The following is a 21377-nucleotide window of genomic DNA, read 5'->3' on the forward strand; positions in this document are numbered from 1 at the left end:
ACTCGGTAATTAAGAAATCCAGGAAAATCGGTAAATAAGAGTCGGTAAATAACACGGATTGAAAGCAGGTGGTAACCATCAACAATGCATATAAGCAATCCCAAAATGCTACAGCGTGGACAACATGGCCGCTATGTACGTCATTGCAAGGCGCCTACGTCTACAGGCAGCAGGACTGAGGGTGTGGCGACGGGAGGAACAAATCTACAGACAGCGCATCACACTATTCCAGCTGACTGATGCAGAGATACATGAGAGGTACAGGCTAGACCCCGAAACCATCATGGACTTAATCAGGGACCTACAGCCACTCCTGGACCATCCAATAAGAAGGGCGCACGCCATACCCCCACATGTGCAGGTGCTCTGCAGCCTACATCTGCTGGCATCCGGCAGTTATCAGGTGGTGATAGCTGCGGTGGGTGGGGTATCCCAGAGTTGCCTGTCACGTTTCTTCAGGAAGTTCCTGGATGCCATGATGCAGAGAATGCACCACTACATAAGCTTCCCAAACACACAGGCTGCACTGCAGAAAACAAAAACAGACTTTTATCACATGGCACAGTTCCCCCATGTCATCGGCTGTATTGATGGTACACACATCCCAATCTGTCCACCAGCTGATACAGAGCACATCTACAGGAACAGGAAGTCCACCCACTCCATCAATGTGCAGGTGATCTGTGATGCAGGGAACATCATCACAGATATTGTTGCAAAGTTTCCTGGGAGCACCCACGACTCTTACATCTTCCAGAATAGTGGGATCTACACATGACTGAGTGCCGGAGAATTCGGAGAGGGATACCTGCTAGGTAAGTAACAGTGACGCCCCTTGAAACCTGCAAATCATAGTGTATAGAGGCATGTTACTGATGGTTCCCTTTTACTCATCCAGGCGACAGTGCATATGCATGCCGGTCATTCATCCTCACTCCCTACCTACACCCAGCAACCCAGAGTGAGAGACGATACAACGTGGCACACAAAACAACACGCAATGTGGTGGAGCGCACGTTTGGACTACTGAAGAGCAGGTTCCGCTGCCTGCACAAGAGCGGAGGCGCACGCCAGTACAAACCCATCACCTGCTGCAAGATTATTGCCACTTGTGCAATGCTGCACAACCTTGCCACGAAAAAAGGTACAGATGTGGAACTGACATATTTTGAGGACAACGAGGATGAGGCAGGCCAGCCAGAGGGCAACGCAGCTAGAGTGCCAACTGCAATAGATGGGAGAGAGAGACGGGCAGATATCACATGCAACTATTTCTGAGTAAGTAAGGGGACACAGCGAGTTGTGAGAAGTCCTGACGTAGTTTTAATGTGGCACCACGCCATGAACACATGAACAGGCCAATCTGGCAATATAACATCTATACAAGGAGTATGTCCAGGGTTACGTCACCCAATGGGAAGTGGCTAAGCAGGGCTACATCAATGTTTGCGCATACGCGCTGCAGCGGTGGATTGCACTGCCTGTGCATCCTCACTAGAGCCAACCCCAAGCCGCCTGCTGCTCCTGCGTGCTTCTGGGACGGGGGGTGTGATGCTGCTGCTGGTGTCGATGCTCTCCGCAGCATCCCCTGCAGCAGTTGTCGACGCCTGACTAGTCAATAGCACCCCTAGTGCACTTGTCACCTGCACCATCCCCCGAGACAGGTCGCTGCAGCACTGTGTTAGGCCCTCCTGCATCGTCACAGAGCGCCGGCACAGTAGAGAAGTCGCAGTTGCCAGACGGTTGAGTGCCCTGCTGGTAGTGTCCCTTCTCTGGCGTTCCCGGCGCCGTGCTTCGATGTCAGCATCTAATTTGCTGCACAACTGCTGGATTGACTGGGACATGTCCCGAATGCCCGCAGCCATGCCGCTAATGTTGGTGTCCATGTTGACTAATGTTGTCTTCATCACCCGCATGTGCCTCTGGACTGACATGACTGCCTTTGATTGCAGGCGCTGTTGCTTCAACATTTGGCCCTCGAGCCCCAAGAAGACACCATGGCCGTCAGTGGGTGCTGGTGGACTCTGGACACGCGACCTGCGGCGCCCTCTTGCTTCCGTCTGTGCTGCCTGTGAGGTGTGGGGCACAGTGGCATGGCTCCCTTCCTGGGGCCCGGTGCGGTCTTCTGGGCCCATGCTGTCGTCTGACGAGGTGTCTAAGGCTCGTAGCCTGGCTGCTGGACGCCTCCTCATTCTCACACCTGCAAGCGGAGATGTGGCCGGTGATTCGAACATGAGTGGCGATGCTGGCTCTGGTGGTGGCGATGCTGGCTCTGGTGGTGGTGATGCTGGCTCTCGGTGAGGTGATGCTGGCTCTGTGTGCGGCGAGGCTGGCTGTGTTGGTGGTGCGGCTGCCAGTGGGCCTGCTCCCTGGTCTGAACTGGTGCTGGCTAGAGATGATTTATGTGGCCGGTGTGCCGTCTCTCCTGCAGCATGCCCTGTCCTGCATGATGTCACATCTGTGGACAGAAATACAACATTGGCTCAGTGTCCCCAAAGGGCTGCATTGCAAGCGTCACAATAAATCATTTCACATTCCAATATGTGCCCTGTCTCCTTGTGCCTCGAGTGCGTGACATGCCTTGTTGCCCTGTAACATTTACGTCATGGTTAGTGTTGCCCTGACTACATCTCCCGGAATGCATTGCCTGTCTGCACTGACACGTGTGGACTGCAGTGTGATTCTCGTTTCACAATGGGGGATGTGGGATAGGGGTAGGGGGGGCTACATTGCTGTGCTTTCGTCTTACCTTGGTGTGTTGCGGCTCTGGCAGAGCTGTCGGCGTCCCCAAGACCCACGACGCTCTCTTGCTCGATTGTGGCCGCCACCAGCTCCTCCAGTTCGGTGAGGGCAGGTGCCCTGTTGGTTCCACCTCCGGTCTGGCTGGCCTCCTTCTGGATGTCGCCCATCTTCCTCTTGGTTACAATCCTGAGGTCATACCAGCGCTTTTTGAGGACCTCAATGTCCCTGTGGGTCACTCCCACAGCATTGACCTGCGCCTGGATGGCCAGCCATATGTTGCGCTTTTCGGCCTCAGGCACTTGTAGGGATTGCCTTCCAAACAGCTTCTGGTGCTGCTTCACCACCTCCTCCACCAGCACCTGGAGTTCCTTGGGGCTAAATTTCAGCTTCCTCCTCCTTTCCCCTCCGTCTTTCTGTGTTCTCTGGCTGGACATGCTGTTCGTTTACCCGCTCGCACATGCAACGGCTCCCTGCCTCTCCTCTGCACTCCAAGCTTCTCCAGGGTCGGCTAATTATGTACACCTGCCTGGGTGTGGCCACTTCGGCTAATTATGTACACCTGCCTGGGTGTGGGCACTTCCTGGTTGGGTGGGCTGTCGTTGCACTGGATTAGCTGTTTCGTCAAGTCATGTGATTTGATTTACCGAATCCGTACATACCGATTCGGTATTTTCCGATTCGGTAAATACCACCTCGGTATTTACCGATTCGGTGAATTCCGATTCGTGATTACCGAATGTTACCGAATCGGTAACTGTTACCGAATTTTTACCTACATGTAACTTACCGATTCTAATTTACCGATTCGGTACGGCTCGGTATTTAAGAACCGGTAAAATTTATTTACCTACATGAGGCCCTAAGTGAGTTTCCAAAAATCACATACAATGTTGAGCCGAGGTCAGGAATGGAACGTAATAATTCCGCATGTAGCTGCTGAGTCATCAGCCCAGTTGTATGACGGTACAACGCAGGTAAATACATCGTATGCCTTTGCCACGCATTTGTTAGCACGTATGTTTTTACTGTGAATATGCATTTCCAACACATGCCAATACCACACATTGTATTTATATTTAAATATGATGAATTTGTGGGGGGAGATCCCCCGCCCCCACAACTTACCTAAATGTGTGGTATTGGCATGCGTTGTAAATGCATATTCACGGTAAAAACATGCGTGCTAACAAATGCATGGTAAAGGCACAAAGAGGTAAAAACCTCATTGTAAAGGCTGTTTCCCAAGCTAGCCCTGCTTTAATGCTCAACACTAACTGCTCCAACTACTTCTAAGCACTATGTTTATTTTGAGAGTTAATTTGAGGCACTGCTATTTATCTGAGATCACACTATGTTTACTAGTGAGAAAGTAAGGTTCACAACCCACTGTTCTGGACATGATAGTTAAAAATTGAACACATATCCTCACCTTTGCTCTTTACCCAACATGCCAACCCCCCCCTCTTTCTTCTTTTTAACCTCCTCCATCCTCACAGCTGCCCACCTTAGACTGTCGCGGGCATTAACGACTGAGATACGCCTTTGACTTCAGCAAATTGTGTACAAGATGAAAAATCAAATGTCAGCCTATGCGTACAAGTCACTGTGTAAAAATCCCCAAAGGCAGCTATTTTACCGTTGGGGATGGGCCGTGGTGGGGCATGGAGGGACGTGGAAGGGCGAGCAGGTAGACCGAACTCTTCCCAACTCTGCACGCGCGTTGCAGGGAAGGAAGCTGCGTTAAGCTTTTCCTAAACCCTTCTCTATATTCATCTGGCAAATGAGTTACATCTCCGTTGTGAGTCCCTAATCTGAGTGTTTTCACCCACTGATGCCTGGCAGGCGTGGTGGCTATTAAAATAGGTTGTGCCCATATTTTTTATTCTTTTTAGGTCTCTCCTAGCGTTGCTGCGCGAATGCGCTGCCATCGCTTTGAGGCATGCAGTATATACCGTAGTGTGGAAGCTTCATGGAAGCTCCGCCCACTCTCTGCCCATTGACTTTTGTCTTAAATGCTGCCTTCCGATTGGTTTGAGGCTTGTTAGTCCCTCCTCATTCAATCATTTGTATACTTCCACGGCTATTGGCCCCTCTACTCCTAACACTATTTTCTTTTCGGTCTCGCCTAGTGTTGCAGAGTGAAAGCGCTGCCATCACTTTGCGAGGCATGCAGTATATACTGTAGGGTGGAAGCTTCGTGGAAACTCCGCCCACTCCCTGCCCATTGGCTTTTGTCTTAAATGTTGCCTTACAATTGGTTTGAGGCTTGTTAGTCCCTCCTCATTCATGATTTATATGCTTCCATTTACTTTTACTCCTAACACTATTTTCTTCTCTGTCTCCCCACCCCACCGGCCCCTCCCTCAGTCTGTGACTTCTCACCCTCCCCTGCCCCCCTGCCCTCCTCCCACTCCTGTTCGTGTTTTCTTGCCTGCCGGCACTTCGGTTTCATCTTTATTATTGCCATCTTGAAATATGCGAGTTCAAGATGCGTGCTATACAAAAACTGCTCATGTTTAATGAACTAGATTTTAATGTTACTCTAAATATAATAAGACTCTAGGCAACATTCGGGGTATGCATGGCAACTGACGCCTCTCAGTTCACAAATGGCATTGTTGTCGGGTGGGAGGAGCGGCAGTGTTTTAACTCATGCTTAAAACGAGCACTTTTAATAACTTCCTCTCAATTCAGTGCTATAATCTTGTGTACTGAGGTGGCGCGCTAAAGAAATGCACTTTTTTGAATTCTGAAGAGACATTATTGTACATTTACATCATGTTTACTGTATGATTAACATGCCGATCATTTTCACGGCTCGCCCACTGGCTCCTATACGCTTGGCTCTTCTCCGGCTGGCTCTACCTGCTAATTAATATATTGGCTCGCGCACCTCTAACAAAGAGAGATGAATGGATACATGACAGTGAGCCCGGTAGAGGGTAGAGAAGTAGACTGGTGCAAACAAACAGACAAAGTCAGTCTCCGTTGCCTCACGTCAGAATCATCACTTTCAATAACCTGGAAATCTGCTGGCAACTCCAGCATGCCCCAACCTCATCCCCCTCACCTATTCTTAGTAGAAGCAACAGATTCTGAGCTGAGCCCTGCTGGTGCAGAGGAGCACAACAGAGTCTGTAGAAGCGCTGGGATCCCTAGCCTCTCCGGGCGGGCACCTAAGCCTTCTGGGTGCCTTCACACTCAGGATAAATGAATACATTTTGTTCTATGCTTTAGTTGCCCCTCTGTGAGCACTGTCTGGTAGATGAAGCTCTGTGTTAATAAACACATTCAGAGAGGTGGTTGTGTACAAACAAACAACAGCCACAATACCGTACGTTTTGAATGTGTAGTTCAGGGGTACTCACAAACTTTCTCTCGGGGGCCAAATTTACAGTGTGGTTTGTGGCCGAGGGCCGCACCGGTGGGGGCGGGGGCAGTGGGGGAGGGGGCGGGGCTAGAGCAAAAAAAAAAAACTGTGACCATGAGGTTGAACACAGGCCCCTGTAGCAGACACCTTCGTCCACTGAGCCACCAGACCCGGCATTCACACATCTCTATCTATCTATCTATCTATCTATCTATCTATCTATCTATCTATCTATCTATCTATCTATCTATCTATCTATCTATCTATCTATCTATCTATCTATCTATCTATCTATCTATCTATCTATCTATCTATCTATCTATCTATCTATCTCTGTCTCCCTCCCTCCCTCTATCACTCTCCCTCTCTATCTATTTCTCTCTCTCTCTCTCCCTTTGTCTCCCTTTCTCTAATCTCCCTCCCTCAGTCTCTGTCTCCCTCTGTCTCACTCACTCTGTCTCCCTCCCTCTCTCTGTCTCAGTCCCACCCTCCATCCCTCCCTCTCCCTCCCTCTTGTCTCCCTCCCTCTTGTCTCCCTTCCTCTTGTCTCCCTCCCTCTGCCTCCATCCCTCTGTGTCTCCTTCTCTCTCTGTCTCCCTCCCTCTGTCTCCCTCTCTCCCTCTGTCTCCCTCTCTCTCCCTCCCTCTCCCTGTCTCCCTCCCTCTCCGTCTTCCTCTGTCTCTCTCTCTCTCCCTCTGCCTCACTCACTGTGTTTGTCTCCCTCCCTCTCTGTCTCCCTCCCTCCCCCTGTCTCCCTCCTTCCTTCTCTCTCTCTCCCTCCCTCTCTGTCTCCCTCCCTCTCTCTCCCTCCCTCTCCCTCTCTCTCCTCCCTCTCTCTCTCCCTGTCTCCCTCCCTCTCTCTATCTCTCTCCCTCTCTCTCAATCAGTCTGTCTCCCTTTCTCTCTGTCTCCATCCCTCTGTCTCCCTCCCTATCTGTCTCCCTCCCTCTCCATCTGTTCTCCCTCTGTCCCCCTCCCTCCCTCTGTCTCCCTCCCTCTCCATCTGTTCTCCCTCTGTCCCCCTCCCTCCCTCTGTCTCCCTCCCTCTCCCAACTTGTCTGTCTCTCTCTCGCTGTCTCTCCCTCCCTGTCTCCTGCTCTGTCTTCCCCCTCTCCCTCTCTCCCTCCCTCTGTCGCACTCTGTCTTCCTCCCGCTTTAAACTCACCGGCTGCGCTCAGTAGCTGCTGCCCCCCCTTCCCCCTTCCCCCCCCTGTCCGTCACCTCATCCGGCGCTGAGTCAGCTTCCTGGAACACAAACAGCCGCCGCACCCAAGTACTTCACAGGTCTTTTAAAGGCCAAGTCACTTGTTAATGAGGCTTTGTTGTATTTCATCTCTTTTTAGCGCCCCTGCATCTCCACTCATTCAGAGGGGAGATACAGGGGCGCTAAGAAGAGGTGAAATACAACAAAGCCTCATTAACAAGTGACTTGGCTTTTAAAAGAATCGCCCGGCCCCCATAGCTCCGCGCTGCTGCAAGAGGCGGTGCTTGCACAGGTACGATGTCTGCAATGTCCGCGGGCCGCCACTATGAGTACCCCTGGTGTAGTTAAATACCTGCTCATCGAGTACCTCATTGGCTGATCATTCCATGCAACTACCAAAATTACATTTGGACACATTTGCTCAACTGTAAAACACTCCCTTCTAGGGTCATTTAACAACTTGGGGTTTTGGGGTTAGGTAACCTACTTTGGATGCTGTGTAAAAGAGTAAATACAACAATGAATGCAATGAAACTAAGCAACCAGTACTGTCTAAAACACTGTGAAAACTGACACGCATTCTGGCATTTTGTTTAGTTAATGTTGATTTTCTCATAGATGCGAGTAAAGTACTCTTAATATCTGCACACTTTTAACTAATAGCACCGGGCGACCTTTGACAACTAGGCAATGAATACATTTTCATGTACCCCCGAAGCCCTACTGCCCTGCCCCTTTGGTAAACTTCATTGCATCCCAGTGTTTGGGGGATAACCAAGACGCAGGAGAGTGAGTCAAATAGTCTAGAAAATGAAAGAGAAGCTGGGATTCGGATTCACATGCTCCGATCCACAAATGGATCGCCAACTGCGCCAACATGCTTGCACCCCTCAGAGCTCCGACAGACAACACACTACGAAAGCCACCTGGTTCACCACAGACCTCTGAGAATCTAAGCGCTCAAGCCAAAGACTCAAGAAAGCATGGAGGCACAACAAAACTCCGGAAGCACGCATCGCCTAGAGAACCACCACTACAGCACACCACAAACATATCAGATCCACGAAGAGGAACTTCATCCAGGACAGAATTCTCTCCAACTCCCGCAACTCCAAGGAACTCTTCAAAATCATACAAGAATTCACCAGAACCCCCAGCAAAACCTCTGACGTCACTCCCTCCCAGGACCTTTGCAACAAACTCAGCTCCTTCTTCCACCACAAGATCAGGACTCTCTATGACAACTTCAACGAACAGAACCAAGGCACCGACCCAACACCTTCCGCCAGCAACTCCACTCAGCCGACCATCCTCGCCTAGACCCCTGTCACCACAGAAGACAACGCAAAAACCATGAGCAGCATACAGTCCGGAGCACCCACTGACCCCTACCCACCGCCCATCTTCCACAGGGCCGCCTCCGTCAGCGCCACAGAACTACGACGGACAATCAACTGCACCCTCGAAACAGACATTTACCCCATTGACTGGAAACGCACAAAGACAAACTGCTCCTCAGGAAGCCCTTGCAGACCCGACGGACCTCAAGAACTACAGGCCCATCTCCCTCCTCCCCTTCGCCGTCAAAGTCACGGAGAAGATCGTCATCCAGCTGACGAACTTCATAGAATCCAACGACATTCTCGACACATCTCAATCCGGCTTCCGCAGCAGTCACAGCACCGAGACTATCCTCCTAGCCACCACAAACGACATCCGCACACTCCTCGACGAAGGCCACACTGCAGCCCTCATTCTACTAGACATCTCAGCAGCCTTAGACACCATCTCCCACCGCACACATGCCACCAGACTCCAGCATACAGGGTACTGTCCTAGAGTGGATCCGCTCCTTTCTTGACGGTCAAACTCAAAGAATCAGACTCCGCCCTTTCTCTCCGAACCCACAGAGATCAGATGTGGAGTACCCAAAGGATCCTCCCTCAGCCCCACGCTCTTCGACATCTACATGGCCCCCCTCACAACCATCGTCAGAAAACACGGACTCAGCATAGTATCCTATGCCGATGACACCCAGCTCATCCTCTCCCTCACCAAGGAACCCGACATTAACAGGCACAGCTTCCATGAAGCAATGAAGGATGTCGCAACCTGGATGAGTAGCAGCTGCATGAAGCTCAACTCGGAGAAAATGGAAGTCCTCATCCTCGGACCCACCCCCTCCGTGTGGGACGACACCTGGTGGCCCCCCACACTCGGCAACCCTCTCACTCCCACGGACCACACCCGCAACCTCTGCATCATACTCGACTCCTCCCTCACCATGAACCGACAGATCAACGCTGTATCTTTCACATGCTCCAACACCCTCCGCATACTCCACAAGACGTTCAAATGGATCCCCTCTGAATCACCCACACACTCCTCACCAGCAGGCTGGACTACATTAATACCTTCTATGCCCAAATCAACAAATCTCTACTCCACAAACTCCAGACCGTCCAGAACGACGCAGCCAAACTCATCCTCAGCATCTCATGACAAGACCACATCACCCAGCACCAACTAGACTTCCACTGGCTCCCTGTCAAAAAAAGAGTGACCTTCAAGCTGCTCACACACACCTACAAAGCCCTCCACAACACTGGACCCCAATACCTCAACGAAAAAATCTCCATCTAAGCCCCCAAGAGAAACCTCCGCTCTGCTGACCTAGCCTTGGTCGAAATTCCCCGCATCCACAGAGGCAGAACGGGTGGCAGTTCCTTCTCCTACATTGCGGCCAAGACCTGAATCAAACACCCCCTCAGCATCAGGCGAAGCCCCACACTGCAAACATTCAGGGAGAGCCTCAAGACCTGGCTTTTCGGATGACCGGAGCTGCCCGAATCCCCCTCCCCCAACGCCTTGAGACCCTCACGGGTGAGTAGTGCGCTCTATAAATCCCTAATTGATTGAGTAAGTAGCTAGTAGGAAGGCCTGAGGCCACAGCCTCTGATCAGGCCCACTCCTATGTGTTCACACTGGACAGCTTCAGGTGCTGAGGGCAGAGAGCAGAGCCGATTTGACATCAAGATGTAGGTCGGCCTTTTGTACTGTTTCCTCAATCCATACAGAGGTCACTTATTTCAGGAACATAATATTAAGGACAAGTTTTGATCTGCAGCCAATGAGCCTTCCAAGGTGAATTTTTATCAAATTACATTTCAGGATCTTTCTCATGCTTTAGGAGATGAGGGCTCAAGGTGGGGAGTTTGTACCTAAAGTCGTGTTACTATTTGAATGATTTACAGAACACAGAACACTTCTTTTTGATTTTGTCTTAACTTTAATTCGAAGTGCACTATGAATGACAGATTCACCAAGGAGACACATGTCGATCAGAAAAAAAAAATTTATACCACGCTTTTCTGTATTTCAGAACTTTGATTTACTTTTGATAAAAGTGTGTTCATCTTATTGTGGGTTAAATATGTGCAAAGAGGCGTTTGAGATGTGTTAGCTGGAGTGTTGGTCCTGCAGGCACGGTTTCAGGCTGAACCCTAGGCCTAGGAAGAACAGACTGGTAGGTCAGTCAGTAACAGAGAAGCTGTAGGTCAGGAGATATTAAGCAGACAGTGAAGTGTCCGGTAATGCTAGTATGCCCATACTGATCTGTTAAAATGATATGATGGTTAATGTATTTATATATCAGATTTGTACTGTAAGTCCACAGCCACTGTGCTGAGGCATGTCTTCTTTTCTTCCTTCTTTTTATTTTTGTGGTGTATGCGTGCAGTACAAAATAGAAATATATGTAACCATTGCAATCGCTTGATTTTGCCAGTGCTTGTTTGAAGTCCAATGGCTGCAGGTGCATGATGGATTTTGGGGGCTAGTAATGTTTTTTTCTTTTTCTCGCAGTACATCTGAGGTCCATTGAAGCCGAGGATCCAACCTCTGGGAACAAACCTGAGATCTCCAAATCTGAATACCACGTCAATTCCCGCCAGCTGATGTACCCCGGCTCCAATGTGAATCGCTTCCCAGTACCAGATGAATTGGTGCCATGGCAGGTGAGGATCAAACGTGACAATACGTCCCGAGATGAGCACCCAGGGGTCCGAACACCTGTTTTCCACCAGTTTTCTAATTAGCATTAGCACACATTAGCATGTAATTCAACTCTACATACACAGCACAGGTATGTACTTGGGGACTTATTTATGAGAGGCTTGCGCCACCGGAGCGTAACTTTTCCTGATGCTCTGGCGGTGCAAACCTCTCGACCACATCTACTTTGCGTGGCCTCACAGATATGGAGTAAGACAAAGCAGATAAATCGTGCTAGGGAGGCAGTCCATGAGCGTTGTGCTGGGTTTTCACAAGCAACACCAATGTGTTTTGATGGTGCCCTAGTTTTAATTATTCACGTAAACTCGGGTAAGAGCCAGAAACTTTTGCCTCCAGAGAGCAGGCATAAAATATTTTTATTCCTCCTGGTTTTTTCCTCTTTCCCTGTGTCCCACATTCTGCAGCACACATAGAAAGAGGAAACCCCCTCTCTGGATTATTTTTGTGCAGAAAGTTGTACCTTCCTGCACAAAAACAACCTTGCATGCGCCGCAGACACCCTTGCACCATGGTGCAAGGGTGCCTGCATTGGTGCGAGACAGCCCATAGTGCTCCGGCGTGGAGGAAAGGGCAGGAATGCATCCTATTGCACACATACAGTGCATTCCTGCCCTTTTAGATTGGTGTAGGGCAGCGCAGCAAGAAGACTTGCGGCGCTGCCCTACGCCAAATCCCCTGAAATGAGGCTCCTAGTATGCAGTATACATCACAGTCAGGATTCCCAGACACCAAGGGAAAATACAGTGACAGGAAAGTGGGAAACCCAATGTTCGAGGCATATGAGCTGCAGATTGTACACTTAGCATAGATCGCCATCTGGTGTTGGGCCCGGATGTTTGCAGTTTGTTTTTCTTCTTGGACAGTCTTTGGAAGTCACGAGTTTGGTGACTCCTCCTTCGGTCCGTACTGCGCATGGGCTTCGGCTCCATCCTCAGATTGTTTTTTTTCCGCCATCGGGCTCGGATGTGATACTTCGTGCTCCGGCTTCGAACTTCTACGGTTCCAGCCTCGACGGAAAATCCTCGATTCTTCGAGTTCCTTCATCATCTTCATCTCTCGAAGCGGCACTTTCTCCATCCCGTACATCGACACCGGCCTTCGGGCCCTCCGCGACTCCGGTCCCGGCCGATGGAAAGGACTCCGTTCAAAAAGTGCCCAAAATGTGGGTCTAAATTTCCCCACACCGACCTCCATCAGGTGTGTAACCTTTGCCTCTCTCCGGAACACGAGGCTAGAGACTGCCCCGCCTGCAAGTCTTTTCGATCGAAAAAGACCATCCGAGATCGAAGAGCTCGACGCACCATGGCGCACTCATCCTCTGCAGCTCCACCGGACATCTTCGGGGACGACGCCGAAGCTTCGGGGCAAACACACACCGAGCAGGAGGAAGACGTCGTCAGCGCTTCCGAGGCCGACGACTCCGACGTGGAGGAAGTTACACCAGCGCAGCGGGCCGTGAGTACTATGCCCCCTCCCACCCCCGCGCCGAAAACCAAAGAGACTCAGGTTACTCCCTCGCCTGCCGGCCTGGGCAAAACCAAAACCAAAGCTTCGATCACCCCACCTTCGGGCCCGGTGCCGAAGCCTCCAAAGTCTCACGGCAGCTCGGGATCGAGCCAGCCGACGCCCGGTGCCGAAAAACAGCATCCGGCACCGAAAACTGCAAAATCCAGCTCGACTCCGAAACCACCGGTGCCGAAGCCTGGACACTCGGTGCCGACCAAACACAAACACAAATCTGTCGGCACCGACGCTCCGGCGCCGAAACATCATTCGACGCCGAAACACCCGGAGACCTCAAGAAAGCATGGCGCACACAAACCATCGAAACCCCCGGTTCCGACATCACCGGTGCCGACAGACGGCTCGGCACCATTGGCTCTGTTTACACCAGACCCTTTACAAAAGACTTTGTCCAAAGATCCAAAGACTGGGCTTTTGACTTTAATTACCAAGAAAAGACGCCTTGATGCTCCGGCTCCTCCTCCTCCACCCAAAAGGAAGGACTCTGCTACCTCTCCCCTCAGAGTGCCCTCCCCAACACCGCCTCCCCTACCTCCTCCACCTCCTCCACCCCCTCCACCTCACAGGTCTCCGCCACCTTTACCTCACTACGATCCGGCCCCATCCCCAGATCCGGATGACGGGGACCCAGACAATTACCCGGCGGACGCCCCAATGGATCCCACTCCACCAGGGACCCCAGATCCATGGGAGGATTACAATAACCCTGATATACCCAATGTACCTCAGGACGACCTATACCCATCAAGGCCGTCTCCTCCAGAGGACTCCTTAGGGTTTCATCATTTAGTGCAGAGAGCAGCACACTACCATGGGGTGGACATGCACAGCGAACCAGTAGACGAAGACTTCCTACTGGATACATTTGATATACAAGATAAATCTACTTCCATTTTACCCATGCTTAAGGGTGTCACCAAGCACGCTACAGAGGTGTTCAAAGACCCTGTCAGAGCCAGAGTACTGAACCCTAGAATAGAGAAAAAGTACAAGGCGGCACCCACAGACCCTGCTTACATCAAGGGCCCTGCTCCCCTAGATTCCCTAGTTGTCTCCACAGCTAGAAAGCGGGCTAACTCCCAATCCTCAGGAGATGCCCCACCGCCAGACAAAGAATCTAAACTTCTGGACGCGTCTGGTAAACGCACCGCCTCCCAGGCTGCAAACATGTGGCGCATTGCGAACACACAAGCACTGCTTGCGCGATATGATAGAGCACACTACGATGAACTAGAGGCTCTTATGCAGCACCTTCCAGAAAAATACAAGCACAAGGCTCATGACCTGATACAGGAGGGTAAACTAATCACAAACACCTCCATTAAGTGTGCCCTCGATGCAGCCGACACTGCTTCTAGGGCCATAAATACTAGTGTCCTGCTTCGTCGCCACGCCTGGCTCAGGATCTCAGGGTTCAAGCCTGAAGTCCAGGCATCCATACTCAATCACCCCTTTGACCAGGAAACACTCTTTGGGCCAAAGGTAGACGAAGCGCTCGAAAAGATGAAAAAAGACACAGACACAGCAAAGTCTATGGGGGCACTCCAAACACAAGCCTCCAAACGTTCCTTTCGACGCTCGTCCTTTCGTGGCACAGGCAGAGGCTCCTCCACCGATAACGCCTCTACCTCCTACAAGTCCCCTCCTCAAAATACCTTTTCAAAGGGCAATCAGAGAGGTGGTTACAGGGGTAACAACAATAAGGGCAGGGGCAAAACCAACAACACCCGTTCTGCCACCCCCCCCCCGCACAATGACTCCCCTCCGCTCCCCCCAGACCATTCCACTCCGGTCGGGGGCAGACTACAAGACTTTATCCACGTATGGGAGTCCATAACATCGGACAAATGGGTGACCCAAATCATTCGGTCAGGGTACTGTCTAGAGCTAACATCTACCCCACCCAATATCCCACCAAGGCACCGTCCAATGTCTCAAGAACATTCCACACTGCTCAAACAAGAGGTACTCTCACTCCTGCAAAAACACGCTATAGAGCAGGTCCCCGTCAATCAACAAAATCTAGGGGTCTACTCTCTGTATTTCCTAATACCGAAAAAAGACGGGACCCTGAGGCCCATTCTGGACCTCCGGCCTCTAAATGCATACATACATTCAGACCATTTCCACATGGTCACCTTGCAACAAGTCCTCCCGCTCCTCTGTCAGGGAGACTTTCTCACAACCTTGGATCTGAAAGACGCATACTTTCACATTCCAATACACCCCTCTCACAGGAAATACCTCAGGTTCGTGGTGGACGGGCAACATTACCAATTCACGGTTCTCCCCTTCGGGGTCACCACCGCACCAAGAGTGTTTACCAAATGCCTAGCAGTAGTGGCAGCACACCTCAGACGTCAACATATTCACGTCTTCCCCTACTTAGACGATTGGCTGATAAAAGCCGCGTCCTACCACGAATGCGTGCAACATACAAACAGCACCATCCAACTGCTCCACCAGCTAGGCTTCACGGTGAACTACCAAAAGTCCCACCTTGTACCATCTCACACAAAGCAATATCTCGGGGCCACTATAGACACCTCCAAAGGTATTGCCTACCCAAACTCAGCCAGAATCACAAGCATTCAAGCCTTACGCAAAACATTCCTTCCACAACACTCTCTTCCAGCAAGAGTGTTTATGAAGCTCATAGGAATGATGGCGTCTTGCATCTTCATAGTGCCCCATGCAAGACTCCACATGCGTCCACTTCAAGAGTGCCTAGCACAACAGTGGAACCAGGCCCAGGGTCAGCTGACGGATCTGGTGTTGGTAGACGGCCGCACACATCACTCTCTGCAGTGGTGGAACACCACAAACCTTTCCAAAGGGCGGCCGTTCCTGGACCCGGTTCCTCAGGTGATTCTAACAGCGGACGCATCGCTCTCCGGCTGGGGAGCGCACCTCCTACACCTCACAATGCAAGGTCTATGGACGCCACAGCAAAAATCGCTCCACATCAACCATCTGGAGCTCTTGGCGATCTTTCTAGCCCTAAAATCTTTCCAAAAACAGATTTCAGGCAAAGCAGTCCTCATTCGCACAGACAACATGACTGCGATGTATTATATACAAAAACAGGGGGGGACACACTCTCCCCAGCTCTCCCGCTTAGCCCAGAGCATATGGAGATGGGCAATTCCCCAAAACATCTTTCTCCTGGCACAGCACGTTCCAGGCGTACAAAACACCATGGCAGATCTGCTCAGCAGACAAACGCAACAACTACACGAATGGGAACTGCATCCACGAGTTCTCCACCCATTCTTCCAACAGTGGGGGCATCCTCAGATAGACCTCTTCGCCACCCACGAAAACAAAAAATGCCCAAGCTTCGCCGCCAGATACCCACACCCATTGTCCAAGGGCAATGCGATATGGATGAACTGGTCAGGCAGATTTGCATACGCCTTTCCACCTCTCCCACTAATTCCATTAGTGGTCAGGAAGCTACAACAGCACTCCCTCACACTCATTCTGGTAGCCCCCACGTGGGCCAGGCAGCCGTGGTACACCACGCTACTACAACTATCTGTGGTACCACATCAAAAACTGCACCTATCCCCATGCCTCCTAACCCAGAACCATGGAGAAATCAGGCACCCGGACCCAGCTCAGCTCAACCTGGCCATCTGGCTCCTGAAATCTTAGAATTCGGATACCTTAACCTTCCCCCTGATTGCATGAACATCATTATGGAAGCCAGACGTCCTACCACTAGAGCATGCTATGCCGCAAAGTGGAAAAGATTTGTAATTTACTGCCGTAATAATACAATCAACCCTCTAGATGCATCCATACAGCACATCATATGCTATCTGCTCCATCTTCACCGGTGTAACCTGGCATATTCATCCATACGCCTACACCTGGCAGCGATCGCTGCTTATCTACAAAACAGACAGCATTTATCACTCTTCAGAGTGCCCGCTATTAAAGCCTTCATGGAAGGCCTTAAACGAGTAATTCCTCCCAGGGCACCACCTTCCCCTGTATGGAATCTAAATTTAGTTCTTACACGACTAATGGGTCCGCCCTTCGAACCAATGCACAAATGTGAGCTACAATTTCTCACCTGGAAAACAGCTTTCCTTGTAGCTATCACTTCTCTTAGAAGGGTTGGTGAAATACAAGCGTTCACCATACAGGAACCCTACATACAAATGCATCACAGCAAGGTCATACTTCGCACAAATCCGAAGTTTCTGCCCAAAGTCATTTCCCCCTTCCACCTCAATCAATCAGTGGAATTACCTGTCTTCTTTTCGCAACCCCAATCTGTTGCGGAAAGGGCCTTACACACACTTGATGTGAAAAGGGCGTTGCTATACTACATACAAAGAACGCAACCCTTCAGGAAGACTAAACAATTGTTCGTTTCCTTCTCTCCACCACATAAAGGCAACCCCATTTCAAAATCAGGGATAGCTAGGTGGATTGTAAAATGCATACAAATTTGCTATCAAAAGGCAAAGAGAACATTATCTGTTCCCCCTAAAGCCCACTCTACAAGAAAGTTAGGGGCTTCTATGGCTTTTCTAGGGAATATACCCTTAGATGACATCTGCAAAGCAGCCACATGGTCTACACCGCACACCTTCACAAAACACTACTGTGTAGATGTGCACTCCAAGCAGCAAGCTAGGGTGGGCCAGGCTGTACTAAAGACACTTTTTCAAACAGCTGCAACGGATACCGGTGGTCGCCGCTAAGGTTGGGTACTGCTATATAATCTATGCTAAGTGTACAATCTGCAGCTCATATGCCTCGAACGGAATATGCTACTTACCAGTATGCATCTGTTCTTGGCATGTAGAACTGCAGAGTTGTACACGCCCACCCGCCTCCCCGGCTACCTGTATCCGTTCCAGTACATCTTATTTAGATACAACACATGGGTTTCTCACTGTTATTACTACGCTCCATCATTTCCCTGTTGGCGAAAAACAATCTGAGGATGGAGCCGATGCCCATGCGCAGTACGGACCGAAGGAGGAGTCACCAAACTCGTGACTTCCAAAGACTGTCCAAGAAGAAAAACAAACTGCAAACATCCGGGCCCAACACCAGATGGCGATCTATGCTAAGTGTACAACTCTGCAGCTCTACATGCCAAGAACAGATGCATACTGGTAAGTAGCATATTCCATACCTTTGGAGGCTTGGGCAAATAGACTAATGGCAGGTAAAAAGGGCCTTCAAGGGATTTTATTAGCTACTCTCAGTCAAAGGTTGCACAAAAGTAATCACTTGTGCGTTAAGCCCCAATTGGTAGCTAACCATTAAACAATCAATACATAAATTAGGTTATTCAAAACATAAATATTCAACAATACAAAATTTACAAACACAGAAATATCTTTTTTTCATAATTTTTCATAATTTCATAATTGAAAGGGTACATTCAAATACAACAAAACACCATGATGGAGGATGTACAAAACGACCTGCAAATCACAGGGGTGAACATCTATTCCAAATGGAAATGGAGAAGGGATGGATCTGAAAAAGCAGAAAACAATTCCTAATGCGCAACACATGCTTGGGAAACAGATGTGTAAGTCGACGTTTCGGTCTGTAGTGGCAGATTTGTCCGTCAGACCATCTTGAGGACATGAAGTTGATTGTTAACCCCTTCAGTGCCACGCCCTTTCCCCCTCCTGTGCCGGGCGTTGCACTAGTGGGTGGGGTTCATGACGAGATAGTCTTGTCATGGGCACAGCGCAACCGTGCTCCATGACAAGACTATCTCGTCATGGGCACTGAAGAGGTTAAAAAAGTCCCTTTATAAAGGTTCAATATTCGATTGGAACCAGATGAGTCAGAATTTAAAAACACCAAACGGGCCTTGCGAATGGGCTCCTATCGGCATATAGACTCTAACAAAAATTGCATTAGTCTCTGCCTAATTTAAATGTTAGGAAAGGTGCCACTCAGTGCACACTGTTGACTGTGCCGAAAGAACACTAGTCTTGAACTGAGTTGTATAGATAAAAGACACCACCCTGTAGAATCAAATCGGTGATGTATGTGTCGTGAGAGTAGCTAATAAAATCCCTTGTAGGCACTTTTTACCTACCACCAAGGGAAAATGACATTTTGGCACTATCGTTCCCCTCCTGCACTACAAATAATGCCAGTTGTGATGACTTATTTTTTTGTAGCTAAGCAGCATCTTGTGGTGATGCCCTAAGGCAGCTGCTTTCAAAGGCCCTGATTACAGTGCAGTAGCATCCATGTTATCAATAAACAGATTGTTTCTGCAAACCGCAGAGTACACAAACAGAGTGCTTTCTGATGGATACTTTGAACTGCTCAATATTCATTGAATATTTATTGATAATCAAAAACATTAGAATAATTCCTTGCCGTGTGTTGACCCTTGAACTCTTCATAGCAATATATTTGTCCATATTTACACAGATAGGGTGAGAAGGGCATCTTGTCCATATGTTGATACGCGCCCTTTAGAAGCCTATCAAAGTTATTTTCCAAAATGTAAATAGTTGTACTTCAAAGAATTCTTCCTAAAACCTCCATGCCAGCGTCTAACCCTGAACTGCTGTCTGCATGTTTAATACTGATAAAAATGTAACATGAGATGCTTAATTTATAGTAGTGGAAAAGGCGTCCTGTCCCTTTAAGGATCCATGAGCGTCACGTGCCCATGATGGCTGGTACTGGCCGGTTCCTCAGGGTCCTAGAACATTTTGCCTGTTCACACCTCATGTTTTCCGAGGAGTCGATCTCAGGATTTTTTAATGAAGCCACTGAATGTCTTTATCATCTCATAAGTAAGAAAAGCCTTTTTTGCCTTCATTCTTCTGGCTTTTACCATCAGGATACCACCTCTTTTTGTCAAATGCCCTCTTGTGGGAAAAGGAAGATCTGCCACTGGCCCACAAAAGTGTGCGCGGTGTCCTCCCGCCCTGCCATTCAGTGTAGGAATGTGAGTGTTCTGCTGTGAGGTCTAAAAGGACTTGGCATCAACAAGATGGGATGAGATTCTGAGGCCAGCTTCAAGATCTAAAGGAAAAGGAAGAGAAAAAGAAAAGAAAATTGGAAAAACATTTGGGAACACAAAGAGAAGGTACAAGCAAATGTCAAGGACTCTCACAGCACGTGGTCCCGAGAAAATACTTCAATAAAAGGCAGCAAAGGCATTGTAGTCACCATTCCTGATCGCTGCTGAAGACCGTGACGTCGATATCCAAGGCTTTAGCCCCGACATACTCCCCAACAAAGACCAGCAAAGCTTGGATGACAAGACGTTGCTCTCACCGGTATCCAGACTCCTTGGTGTCGAAGCCTTTCATGAACTCAGTGCCATCTCCTTCACCGTTGTAGTTGACGATGCTCCCGGCTACCTCAAAATCCCATTTCGGTCAGTAGACCTTTTCTTAGTAGCCAAAGGGCGAGAGGGGTTAACGACGTATTTAAATCACAATTACAGTGTGACCTTTAAAACCACACAATAAGAGGCAGAGTCCTTAACTGGAAGTTGAAAAGATTTGCTAAAAACTCAAAGCCAAACTGATATATATCAATCATAAAAACATACTGTAAAAGTATAAAATAAATCACCAAAGGACAACCAAACTGCCTTACACTATCAGTCCTCAACAGAAATGTGCATATAAACCTCTCTGTTGCTGCAATGCAGAAAATCAAGAAAATAATCTAGTGACTAATTGAATACTCTTGATTCTTCTCCCTAAACATGGAAAGATTTGTAAAATATAATTGGCCGTACTCTCAACTAAGAACTCAAGAGAAACCTGATGAAGTCATGGAAGCAAGAAAGGTGTCAGCATTAGAACCTCTGTAGAGGTTCCATAAGTAAGACATCATGTATAGCATGATGCCACACAGTCCGAAGTGTCCGGATGGATCTGTACCTCTACAGGTCTAAGAGGAATCTAACGAACTCCGAGGTGGGTCCACTGATAAGAAACACACAGAAGCTTTGAGGAGCATGACCTCACATAAATTAACTTGTTGTTCCAGATTCCCATAGAGGGTCTCGGCGTCTAGTACGATACTTATCTTAGTATACTTATGGTTAGTTAACCAAGCAAAGACCTACACATTAAATACCTGGCAATGTTTTTGAATTGGGTGATTTGAGGGGGATGTCTAGAGTATTTGGGTACAGGTTAGGCGCCCAGTCGAATCCTACCAATTTAACACATTTTTAAAAACCAGACTTGCAGAAAAGAATTTGGTGAGTTGGCTTGTATGTATTCCAACATGCTTTATTAGCCAGAATCACCTGCAAATATCACAGCATGGGTTAAAAAAAACACACAATTCTTCCTTTTTGTATGATGGAAACAGTGCTTAATTTGAGCCAGTAGTTTCTGGTGCTCAGCACCGCCATTTGATCATTAACACCTGCGCTTTTCATCAGAACCAGAAAAAGGACACATTCATTTATGATAGGCACATGGAGCTAAA

The 21377-nt window shown here is 49.1% G+C and overlaps 1 protein-coding gene across 6 annotated transcripts in view; it reads left to right on the top strand.

Moving 5' to 3' along the window:
• LOC146808458 (transient receptor potential cation channel subfamily M member 2-like) overlaps nt 1–21377 on the top strand; it is a 729321-nt gene that overhangs the window by 570981 nt on the left and 136963 nt on the right. For all 6 annotated transcript variants that reach the window (XM_085623568.1, XM_085623566.1, XM_085623567.1 and 3 more), the window contains exon 27: nt 11181–11332. In XM_085623568.1, coding sequence (XP_085479694.1) covers nt 11181–11332 — 152 coding nt within the window. The remainder of the gene's footprint in view (nt 1–11180; nt 11333–21377) is intronic.

The sequence above is a fragment of the Triturus cristatus genome, chromosome 8 (genome assembly GCF_964204655.1).
Source record: "Triturus cristatus chromosome 8, aTriCri1.1, whole genome shotgun sequence".
NCBI classification, from domain to species: Eukaryota; Metazoa; Chordata; class Amphibia; order Caudata; family Salamandridae; genus Triturus; species Triturus cristatus.